The 12233-nt window shown below is 55.1% G+C and overlaps 1 protein-coding gene across 6 annotated transcripts in view; it reads left to right on the top strand.

The window, feature by feature from the left end:
- The window catches only part of OSBPL5 (oxysterol binding protein like 5), a 116757-nt gene that overhangs the window by 101424 nt on the left and 3100 nt on the right, over positions 1-12233 (top strand). For all 6 annotated transcript variants that reach the window (XM_077961737.1, XM_077961736.1, XM_015113388.3 and 3 more), the window contains 9 exons: positions 466-564; positions 1019-1115; positions 2460-2558; positions 8074-8171; positions 8572-8661; positions 8744-8880; positions 9371-9556; positions 9865-9991; positions 11762-11900. In XM_077961737.1, coding sequence (XP_077817863.1) covers positions 466-564; positions 1019-1115; positions 2460-2558; positions 8074-8171; positions 8572-8661; positions 8744-8880; positions 9371-9556; positions 9865-9991; positions 11762-11900 — 1072 coding nt within the window. The remainder of the gene's footprint in view (positions 1-465; positions 565-1018; positions 1116-2459; positions 2559-8073; positions 8172-8571; positions 8662-8743; positions 8881-9370; positions 9557-9864; positions 9992-11761; positions 11901-12233) is intronic.

Here is a 12233-nt window from a genome sequence, read left to right as displayed (position 1 = left end):
CATGGGAAGCAAGTTTGAAAACCACGACCCTAGTTCCACGTCTTCGTTGTGCAGATGGGGAAACTGAGGCTCAGAGAGGAGAAAGGATGGCCCGAGTTGCACAGCAGGTTTGGGGTGGAGGCAGGACTCCTGACGGCCTGGTGCCTTCGTGGCTTTCAGCAGGCTGTGTGCAGGTTACACCCAAGGTCCAGGGAGAGTGTGACAAGATCAGGGTCTTGTGTCCCCTCTCTGAGCTAAGAAGTAGACAGGGTTCCCCTGAGGCTGTCCCCCAAGAATGTAAACCACAGGCAAAGCATCATCCCACCAAAGCAGCGGTGAGGTGGTGTTCCCAGATGCCAGCAGCAAACCAGGCCAGCAGGCAGTGGGGAGCCCACCCACGCTGCCCCTCAGTGCACATCCCTCACCTGCTCTGCACAGCGGGCCTCTTCCCACCTGGTTCCTCACACGAGTCTCTGTTGTCCACAGGGAATCAAGAAACCGTACAACCCCATCCTGGGGGAGACCTTCCGCTGCTGCTGGTTCCACCCCCACACTGACAGCCGTACATTCTACATAGCAGAGCAGGTAAGAGCACCTCCGCTGCACCCGGCCTGGGCGCGGGGCTCTGTGGGGGCGGGGCCCTGGCAGCAGGCAAGGGCAAGCGTGACCCCGAGGGCCCGCTTCCTGGGGGCCCCACGTCCTACGCAGCGGAAGGGCTGTGGACCCAGCCGCTGCCAATAGGGATTCTTGCAGAAAGTGCAGACCCACCATGGCTGTGACAGCAGACAGTGTCCCCCCCAGAGGGAGGACCGTGTATCCCCTCTCCCAAGGAGGCCTTCTAGGGCAACTCAGGGCTCCCAAGCCCCACAGCTGAGGCCTACCTGCTCTGGCCGTCGTGAGAGAGAGCCAGGAAGGCCCCTACCCGAATCCTGGGACCAGGGGAAGGGATGTGACATCAGGGACAGGGAGGGGTTTTTGCGGGGGAAGCTGGGATTACCTGTTTCCGAGGCCGTTTACAGAGCCGCCTCCCTGCCTACAGGTGTCCCACCACCCTCCCGTGTCTGCCTTCCACGTCAGCAACCGGAAGGATGGCTTCTGCATCAGTGGCAGCATCACAGCCAAGTCCAGGTTCTATGGTGAGGGGGTCACCCCGGGCACCGCCTGGGGCCTCAGGGAAATGCGATGGTCAGGGGGGCTCCAGGAGCCAGTGGACCAAGATCTCAGGTGGGGGCCGTGTGCCTGTCCCTCCCAGCCCCTCGTAGTCAGAGACCATGTGGTGGTCAAGTGCTCAGACCCAGGCATCAGGCAGAGCTGGCCCGTAGCTCCCCTGAGCTGAGAGTGGGCACCTTTTGTAGGGACGTGGTGAGGACTGAGAGAGGGCACCTACATGGAAAGGTGCGGACTGGGGCTGAGCAGCCCCACGGCACTGCATGACTATTTGAATTGGCTAAAATGAAATGAAACTTAAAGTCGGGCACGGTCGCTCACGCCTGTAATCCCAGCACTTTGGGAGGCTGAGGTGGGTGGATCACCTGAGGTCAGGAGTTTGAGAACAGCCTGGCCAACATGGTGAAACCCCATCTCTACTAAAAATACGAAAATTAGCCGGGCGTGGTAGCACGCGCCTATAATCCCAGCTACTTGGGAGGCTGAGGCAGGGGAATCGCTTGAACCCGGGAGGTGAGGGTTGCAGTGAGCCAAGATGGTGCTACTGCACTCCAGCCTGGGTGACAGGGTGAGACTCTGTCTCAAAAAAAAAATAAAAAGAAAAAGAAATGAAACCACAGTCCCTCTGTTGCCACATCACACAGGCTCAGTGTTGGCCCTGGAGTGGGACAGGCAGGAGGGAAGCTCTGGTCTTCACAGACAGCCCCATTGGACTGCACTGCTCTGGGGCCTGGCAGCCTCGGGTGCTCAGAAAGTGTCCATTTGCATTTCATCCCATCCGTTGTACCTTTTTCATCAGTTTCATCCATGGGCAGGTGTGCGCCTGTTGCCTCTGTGTGCCCGGCTCTCTGCTGGGTGTGTGGAAGTCTGGGAGAGGGTCCCAGGTGCGACCCTCAGGTTCAGCCCACCTTTTCCACCTCTGTCCTCTCCTCACCAGCAGTGCCTGTGACTCTTGGCCCCGAGCGGGGCGCGCTCCCTCCACATGGACGTTTAAAATCTGAGCAGGGCTCAGGCGGGTTTGAAAAAGTTTGCAGACCCCACCCTGCGAATCTTCAGTTTTGTGACTGCAATAAACCACTAACATGTCAAAGGTGAAATAACTTCTCAGCACAGATGTCCTGTGCACACTGGACAGGGATTTTACAGAATCTGAGGCCCAGAGAGGTTAAGTGACTCACGCACAGTCACACCACTGGAGGTGCCAGGAGCGTGTTCAGCTGTTGGAAGGGGCTCAGATCCTGTGATTTAGGGGTGGCCTCAGGTGCAAAGGGGCTGTCCCCACTCACTGGTCCTGCTGCCTCTTGTCTCTGCAGGGAACTCGCTGTCGGCACTGCTGGACGGCAAAGCCACGCTCACCTTCCTGAACCGAGCCGAGGATTACACCCTCACCATGCCCTACGCCCACTGCAAAGGTGAGAGGCTCAGCCACCCACCCCGAGGGCACAGCGAGGCTCCTCCCTCAGTGAGAGCGGCTAGGTGCTAAAACCCTTTGGTTGTTGCTTGAAGAAATCTTTACTTCACCTTCACTCACCCGTGACTTTTTTTTCTTTTTTTTGAGAAGGAGTTTCACTCTTGTTGCCCAGGCTGGAGCGCAATGGCGCAATCTCAGCTCCAAGTAGCTGGGATGACAGGCATGCGCCACCACGCCCAGCTAATTTTGTATTTTAGTAGGGTTTCACCATGTTGGTAGGGCTGGTCTCGAACTCCCGACCTCAGGTGATCCGCCCGCCTCGGCCTCCCAAAGTGCTGGGATTACAGGCATGAGCCACTGTGCCCAGCCTTGCCCATGACTTTTGAAGGTGGGTAATTCCAGGTGGAGGCTGTTTTACTGCCCTTTGAATATGTGCGTTGTGCTTTTTTGCCTTGTGGCTTCCACTGCTGTGGGGAATGATTAGCTGTCAGCTTATTTGTTACATAATCTGCTTTTCCTTGTAGCTGCTTTGAAGATACTCTCCTTGCCTTGGTACCCTGTAGTCTTGCTATAGTGCTTCAATGTTGGGATTTCTTTTTTGTTTTTTCATTAATAGACTTTCCTTTTTACAGTGGTGTTGTGTTTACAGAAAAATTGAGCAGGAAGTACAGAGAGTTCCTGTGTATCCCCTACACAGTTTCCCCTGTTACTAACATCTCACGCTGAGGTGCTACATTTGGTACCATCGATGAGCCAATACTGATACATTGTTACTAACTGAGTACAGAGTTCTTCCCTTTCACTCCTTGTGTTGCTCATTCTGTGGGTTTTGATAAATACAGAAGGACATGTATCTGCCATTACCATATCTCACAGAATAGTTGCACCACCCTAAAAATCTCTTATGATTAAACATGAATAGATGGATCCACATATTCCTCAGTCCCCCCAGGCCCTGGCAAAATACTAGTTTTGCCTTTTCCAGAATGTCGTGTAGTTGGAATCATATGGTGTGGAGCCTTTTCAGATTGGCTTCTTTCACTCAGCAATATGCACTTAAAGATTCCTCCACTAGGCGTGGTGGCTCATGCCTATAAATCCCTGTGCTTTGGGAGGTAGAGGTGGGGGGATCACTTGAGCCCAAGAGTTCAAGACCAGCCTGGGCAACATGGCAAAACCCTGTCTCTACAAAAAGTACCAAAAAATTAACTAGGCATGATGGTGCACCTGTGGTCCCAGCCTTGGGAGGTTGAAGTGGGAGGATAACCTGAGCCCAGGAGGCAGAGGCTTTGAGGAGCCATCATGGTACCAGTGCACTCCAGCCTGGGCAGCAGAGTAAGACCCCATCTCAAAAAAAAAAAAAAAAAAAAAAATCCTTGCCTGGCGCAGTGGCTCACACCTGTAATCCCAGCACTTTGGGAGGTCAAGGCGGGTGGATCACCTAAGGTCGGGAGTTTAAGACCAGCCTGACCAACATGGAGAAACCCCATCTCTAATAAATATACAAAACCAGCCAGGCGTGGTGGCGCATGCCTGTAATCCCAGCTACTCGGGAGGCTGAGGCAGGAGAATCGCTTGAACCCGGGAGGTGAAGGATACAGTGAACTGAGATCATGTCATTGCACTCCAGCCTGGGCAACAAGAGAGAAACTCCATTTCAAAAAAAAAAAAAATCCTTCATGTCTTTTTGTAGCTTGATAGCTCTGGATTTCTTTTTAATTTTTGCTGATTGAGGGTTTTTGTTTGTTTGAACTCTTTGAAACTGAGGTTTTGTGGCTTTGATGAAGTCCGAAAATTTTTAGCCATTTTTTTTAAGTGCCTCACTCCTGATTTCCCCATTTTTCCTAGAACTCCAATGAGATAGAATTTAAACCATCTTGCTTTGTCTCTCTTAATGTTTCCATCATATCTCTTGTCTCTTTGCATTCTAGATTATTTATTTAGATGTATCTTTAACTCTAATTAACTTGATGTATAACTCATCCACTGAGTTTTCCATTTTGATATATTGTTTCCCAAGAAGTTCTACTTGGTTTCATATCAAACCTGCCTGTTTTTTTTGTTTGTTTGTTTTTGGGGTTTGGTTTTGTTTTGTTTTGAGACGAAGTTGGAGTTTCACTCTTGTTGCCCTGGCTAGAGCGCAATGGTGCCATCTCAGCTCACTGCAACCTCCGCCTCCTGGGTTCAAGCAATTCTCCTGCCTCAGCCTCCTGAGTAGCTGGGACTACAGGCATGCGCCACCACACCTGGCTAATTTTTTGTATTTTTAATAGAGACGGGGTTTCTCCATGTTGGCCAGGTTGGTCTCAAACTCCTGACCTCAGGTGATCTGCCCGCCTCGGCCTCCCAAAGTGCTGGGATTACAGGCGTGAACCACTGCACTCGGCCTTGCCTGTTCTTTTATACTCGTACGTTGTTCCTCGGTCATGTTTGCAATCCTTTCTGATAAATCTTTGAGCATTGTAATAACACAGTGTTTTGTCATCTCTAGCTGGTCATTCTGATATTATAATTTGTCTGCTGCTGTATCCTCACTGTCCATAGTGATACCCTCGAAGGTGCTCAATAATTATTCGAAGAATGGCTGTATTTAGTAAAACCTCGGGATTCTAACTTGCTGGTTTTTTCTTTGTTTTCGTTTTGTTGGCCGAACTTGTTTTGTTGGCTCTCACATTTTCTTAGTAGGTTGTTTATGGGGCACAGAGGAAGTAGAGATTTGAATCCCAAACTCACCCTACACGTTCGTGGAGAGTTCTGGGGTTTCTTTTTAACCCCTAGAGCACAGGCCCAAAATGAATGTTTCCTTGACTCTCCCTCTGGGATGAACGGGCTTTCTGCGGCTGTTCCTTTTGTTGAGTGTGTAGCCATGTGCGAGCGCCTGCTCTGTGGAAATGTCTCGGAAAAAATCTCTCTTGGTTACTCTGACCCAAGGACCTGTCTACCGCTTCCCACGGGAACCTCGGAAACCAAGATCTCAGATCAGCAAATGCCGCTCCTTCTCTTCCCCGTCTTTCCTCTTCTCCTCCTCTCCTCCTGCCGTCTTCTCCCTCTTTATTTTTTCTTGTAGGGGAGTTCCCATATTTTCTTGCTTGCTCATTGACGCCTCCATACTTCATAGATTTTTTTCAACTTTTTATTATGGCAAAGTTCAAATATATATAGAAGCACAGTTCACCCCACGTACCCTCAGCACAGCAAGCCGCCCACCTTCATGCTCTCTCCCGAGTTAACTGGAAGTAAATCCCAGATGTCATATCATGTCATTTGTGTATTTTATTTTATATCACTAAAGATAAGGATTTCCCTTCTTTCTTTTTTTTTTTTTTTTTTTGACAGAGTCTTGCTGTGTCACCCAGGATGGAGTGCAGTGGTGTGATCTCAGCTCACTGCAACCTCCACCTCCCGGGTTCAAGCGATTCTCCTACCGCAGCCTCTCGTGTAGCTGGGATTACAGGCATGTGCCACCACACCCAGCTAATTTTTGTATTTCAGTAGAGATAGGGTTTCACTATGTTGGCCAGGCTTGTCACAAACTCCTGACCTCAAGTGATCAGCCTGCCTCAGCCTCCCAAAGTGCTGGGAGTATGGGCTTGAGCCCCCACGCCAGGCCAGGATTTCCCTTAACCATAGCCACAGTACTGTCATCCGACTAAAAACAAACAAACAAACAAACTCTTTGTTATCATCAAATCTGCAGTCTAGGTTCAGATCCCCAGCTGCCATGTGCCTGTGTCTTGATCCCCCACACACATGACAGCTGGCCGTTTGGCTAAGTCTCTGCATCATGCTCTGTGCATGACTGCCCTGTGTTTACATCTCCTTCGTGTCCCTCCCTCCCGTTTTTCCCTTGCAGTATATTAGTCATTTCCTCCTAGTCCCCTCCAGCATGGATTTTCCTGGCTGCATTCCTCTGCCCTGGGGATTTCCTATAAACCACCAATTGATTTGATCTCTAGTCGCCTGATCACGTTCAGCACAATTTTTTCAACACGACGCTTAATCGGGGGTTTCGTGTCTTTCCACAGCAGAGTGCACAGGGCCTGTTGTTCTTTGTGACATTAGCGAACATTGATTCTCAACGTCTGGATCCGTTCATGTATCAGGCATTGCTAGATGGTGACGTTCCATCCTCTTTCACTAAATCACCGGAAGGCTTCTTGAAAGAGAAACCCCCTTGTCTACTACGTGGTTGCCCAACAGGATTGGTTTGTTTTAGGATAAATCCCAGGTTTTTTATCTTTTCAAAATAATGACTTTTTTCCCCTGCTGTCTTCCGAAGGTGATTGGCAAAGGTCATTATTGCCATGTATTATTTGATAGGAACATATTTGGTGATTTCAGAACCTTTCAGTTGTTAACTTTATTGATACTGATATTGCCCCATCTTTGGCCAGTGGGGGCCATAGTTGGCTCTGGGGCCCCCTGCACACCCCAGTAGCTCGGCTGGCATCCTTCCTTCTGCCCTGACCACGTGTGGACCCAGGACATTTCCTACACTAGACCTCAAATCGACCCTTTCTCCAGGAAGCTCCAGGTTCCTTTCAGTAGGAAATAATATTTAGTGATCACAATCTGGAGGTCAGATCTGTTTTGTTTTTCTTTTTTTTTTTTCTTTCTTTTTTTTTTTGAGACAGAATCTCACTCTGTTGCCCAGGCTGGAGCGCAGTGGTGTGATCTCGGCTCACTGCAACCTCCACCTCCTGGGCCTTCTTCCTCTCCTTGGAGCCTGGAGACCCCCCCAGAGCTGCACAGAAATGCCCCTTTGTCTTTCTAGGCCGCATAGCTTTCCATCGTGTGCATGGACCAGGGTGCACTCACACAGCGCCCTCTGGAGGGATTTGGGGGTATTTCAAGCCTTTGTTGCGACAAGTAGCTTGTTTCTTTTCTTCATTTTTAAGAGACATATTTTGCCACACATTTCTAAGTGGTTTTTAGAGTGCAAATGTTTGGGTTTTGATGGCAGCGGTGGTGGTGCTTCTTTAATTAGATTAACTCCTCCATATGCCGGAAATGGAAGAGTTGTTCTTTCCTTCATTAATTGAAAAAAAAAAAGTATTAATTTTTTTAAACATACGGGATGCCTTCGTGGGTGCCGGTGCCCACTGTGTTCCGGGTGCCATTCGGGGACGCAGCAGTGAGTGAGAAGATGCCTGCTCTCAGGAGCCTGACGTCGGAGCGGGAACTGGGGAGTGAAGTGAAGCACGATGCATGCCTCACGGCGCTGGTGGCCTCCCGGAAGCCTGGAACAGGAGGCGACACATGGCATGAGCAAAGGCCCTGGCGAGGACAGGGCCCCCTTAGTCGGGGAGACGGCCCCTGAGGGACCAGGTGTGCCTCCCAGGCTCCACGCCTCCCAGGCTCCACACCCTCACCAGCCTCTCCCTGTGGGCTCTGCTCCCAGTGCCTCCTGTCCTTCTCACCCTCCCAGGGGTTGGTGCTGCTGGGTTGGGACTCAGCAGGGCCTGGGGCTCAGCAGGGCTGGGGCTGCCTGGCCCCTGACACTGGCTGCATTTCAGGAATCCTGTATGGCACGATGACCATGGAGCTGGGTGGGAAGGTCACCATCGAGTGTGCGAAGAACAACTTCCAGGCCGAGCTGGAATTCAAACTCAAGGTAGCGCTGGCTGCAGCCTGGGGGAGACGAGGCCAGGGAAAGAACGAGGCCTTGGCGATCCCCCTCACACCCTCTCCAGGCCCCAAGGAAGGTTCCCCAAGGCAGTGCACTTGAAGGGAACAGCTCTTGACATCCCAGAACACAGACAGGGCCCAGAGAGGGGAGGCTGCTGCCTGCAGCCACACAGCGGAGCCAGCCCAGGCCCTGTCTCTGTGGCAGGGACCCTGCATCCTTGGGCAGAGGCGTGAGGGTCCCCAAGGCCTTGTTGGCTAGTGTTGGGTCCGTCCTCCTGGGCTCCCAGGTACCCCAAGAGAATAACTGTTCCGTGCCCCCATGAGGATGTGACTCTGAAGGCCCCAGCCCCCTCTCACTGGGCTGTGTTCTGGGTGTGGCCCTGCAGCCCTTCTTCGGGGGTAGCACCAGCATCAACCAGATCTCGGGAAAGATCACGTCGGGAGAGGAAGTCCTGGCGAGCCTCAGTGGCCACTGGGTAAGGGGCCGTCCCTCAGGGCAGGCACGGCCGGGCGGTCATCGCCAGGCCAGCCTCTGACCCCGCTGGCCATCTGGGGCAGGACAGGGACGTGTTTATCAAGGAGGAAGGGAGTGGAAGCACTGCGCTTTTCTGGACCCCGAGCGAGGAGGTCCGAAGACAGAGGCTGAGGCAGCACACGGTGCCGCTGGAGGAGCAGACGGAGCTGGAGTCCGAGAGGTGAGGCCCTTCGGCGCCCAGGGACCCTGCTGACCACAGCCTGGCATGGCCGGTCAGGCAGGTCAGCAGGGTTACAGTGCTGTGAGCATGGCCCCAGGATGTCCCTGGCAGGGAGGGCAGGCCTGGTGCATCCCTGGTGGCAGATCACGTGTCCTGGAAAGGACAGATGGAGGGAGGGGGTGTGGCCTGGAGTGGAGCTGGCTCCCCTGACCTCTCACTGCCTCACTGCCGGTGGGTGACCAACAGGGGAGGTCCCTGCAGGGCAGGAGGTGGGAGCTTAGTTTTGGAAAAACCCATCTCATGGACAAAAGAAAAGCTCCCTTCAAAGTAGTGAGCTCCCTGTCACTGGAGGTAATCAGGCAGAGGTTGCTCTGTGCCTTCCTTCTGGTGCCAAGGGGCCCTGATTCCCAGCTGCCTAGGAGTCAGGCTGCCCCTGCCTAGGAGTCAGGCTGCCCGGGCCACTGACTCAGGGCGGGTCCCTGGCCCACAGGCTCTGGCAGCACGTCACCAGGGCCATCGGCAAGGGCGACCAGCACAGAGCCACACAGGAGAAGTTTGCACTGGAGGAGGCACAGCGGCGGCGGGCCCGAGAGCGCCAGGAGAGCCTCACACCCTGGAAGCCACAGCTGTTCCACCTGGACCCCACCACCCAGGAGTGGCACTACCGATATGAGGAGTGAGTGCCGGCAAAGCCCTGGGGGCCACAGGGTGGGGCTGGGCCTAGCAGATGGGCTGAGAAGGGCCCAGGGGCTCCCAGCTTCCCTCTGACCTTCAGCCTGTCCCCTGGAGGAGCCAGTGGAGGAGGGTCAGATAGCGACACCCCCCACCGCCAGTCCTTACTGCAAGCCCTGCCCATGGGGTATGGGCAGTGGTCATTCTCCTGGAGGTGTCTGGCCACTGTTGGGGGGCTGAAGGCTGGGCCAGGACAGCCCCCTCACCTGAAGGCCACTGCCTGTGCTGACGGACACCCTCTGGACCCTCCAGCCACAGCCCCTGGGACCCCCTGAAGGACATCGCCCAGTTTGAGCAAGACGGGATCCTGCGGACCCTGCAGCAGGAGGCTGTGGCCCGCCAGACCACCTTCCTGGGCAGCCCAGGGCCCAGGCCTGAGGTCAGTACCCCAGAGGCCCCACCCAGGGCTGCTCTTAGCTGCACGTGTGGCCACCACCACCCTTCGCTCCTCACCTCGCTCCTCCCTTCCCCTCGCTCTGTTAAGTCTTAGCCCTTGTCTCCCAGTGGACCTGGGACACAAGCGTAGGCCCTCACATCCTTATCCCCCAGCCCCCTCGTCCCCTTTCCCTCTCTGCCCAGCATGGGACTCAGGAAACCAGAATTTGCAGGATGCTTAGTTCTAGGGGCCCCTTGGCATGTGGGACCCTGTGTCTACTGTCTCTCAGTCCACTGTCCCCAAAGTCTCCCTCTGCCAAGTTAGCAGCCACATTATCCCATTCCACTGATGAGGAAACAGAAGGTCAGGGCAGCCCAGGGCCCTGCCCAGGTAGGAGGAGGAGGAGCCAGCACTTGCACAGATCTTGGGTCTGGAAAGGGGAAGCAGGACAGCAGGGAGGCTCCGCAGAGGAACCCGAGGAAGCTGCCTTGGGTGTGTATTGGTGCCATGCCTTGGGCGGCCACCAGGTGGCGCCAAACCCACACGCCCCCGTTCCAGGTGTGCTGAGCCACACCAGCCGTGCACCTACTGCGTGCAGAGCATGCAGAGTACGGCCAGTGCTCACCCGCGGCAGGCAGGATGGGGCATGTTCCCCAGCTGATGCCGTCTGGGCCAGACTCAGATGAGAGGCCATGCTTGCCTGATGGTCCTAACTTCCCGAGAAAGCTGGGGACCACGGTATCTCCTTGGCCTCATATCCCATGCTCTGCCTGCCAAGGGACCAGGGAAGAAGCCTCAGGAAGGCAGACAGATGCACCCCTGCACCCCCTTTGTCTGCAGCACAGTTTCCATCCCCCCGAGCTCAGGCCAGACAGCTAGCTCCCGCCTTCCCTTGGCCCCAGCCCCTCCCAGTCCCACTCCTCAGCCCCTCCCCACCGATCTCCAGCAAATGTCCATCCCCAATGCCCTCTGCAGCCTCCCACCCCTCAGCCTCTGCAGTCAGCCTGGGCTCCGCCATGCCTCAAAAACCGTCCCATGGAGTACCTTGTGGCCAAACCCACCTGCCCCACCTCTGACCCCACCTGTCCTGGCTCTGACCCAACTGCACCATCGCTGACCACACCCAATGCAGAGCGTCCCTGGCACCTCTCTGGCCCAAAAGGCTTGTTACGTGGTAGTTCCACAGCCAGGTTCTGCTCTTTCCCCACCCCTGAGCATCGGTTCCTGTCCTGGGTTCCTTGTGAGCTCAAGTAAGGGCTGAATGGATGAGCCCTGCCTGCACTCCTGGGGTTGTGAGCAGCCAGCTGAGTCTGGGGGTTCCCCCCGGAGATGCCCTTTGACATGGGGAACCCTAGCCATCTGGGGTTCCTATGGATCCGCCAGCTCCCACAGTGGCCTCGGCTTTCATCTGTCCTCGTGGTTCAGGGGTCAGAACCACCCTCGGCCCCCCATGCCTTCATCTCTGCATTTATTGGATGCCACCCCGTGGTGGGCCCAGGGCAGGTGCATCTGCACCACCTTGCAGGCCCTTGCTCACTGTGAGGGGTCAGCAGCTCTGTCTCACCCATGAGGAAACAGGCCCAAAGGGGCTGTGGCTACTCCAGGCCATGCCGGGGCTGAGACAGACCCCTCCAGCCAGCTCCACAGTCCAGCAGCTGCCCTCCCTGCCAGCCGCCTCTAATACTGTCCTGGCATGAGCATGCCACCATGTCCCTGGTGCCTGGGCAGGGGGCGTGGGTGGCTCTCAGCTGCAGCAGCTCTGTTTCTCCGCAGAGGTCTGGCCCAGAGCAGCGGCTTCGGAAGGCCAGCGACCAGCCCTCTGGCCATAGCCAGGCCACGGAGAGCAGCGGATCCACGCCTGAGTCCTGCCCAGAGCTCTCGGACGAGGAGCAAGATGGTGACTTTATCCCTGGTGAGCCCCCTTGGGCCCAGCCCCAAGGCCTCTGTCTGGTTCGCGCCTCAGATGCTGACCTGGCTGGTGGGGAAGCCAGAGAAGCACCTGCCCAGATGTAGGGCAGCCTCCCAGCAAAAGCTCCTCTGCTGCCCTGAGGGGCCCCCAGCAGGCTCTGCCCTCTCAGAGTCTGGGAGGCAGCCCAAGGGCCGAAGTGGGGCATGGTGGGGGCGGGGAAGAAAGGGAGCGGGCCCAGGTCAGGGGCTCCCCAGCGGCGAGGGTGGCATAAGGGGCAGGTCTAGTGGCATCCTGCCCCTGCCCTCTGCTCCTTTCCTGTCACCAGGAGCTGTGTCT

The sequence above is a fragment of the Macaca mulatta genome, chromosome 14 (genome assembly GCF_049350105.2).
Source record: "Macaca mulatta isolate MMU2019108-1 chromosome 14, T2T-MMU8v2.0, whole genome shotgun sequence".
NCBI classification, from domain to species: Eukaryota; Metazoa; Chordata; class Mammalia; order Primates; family Cercopithecidae; genus Macaca; species Macaca mulatta.
This window is presented reverse-complemented; position numbering and strand designations above follow the sequence as displayed.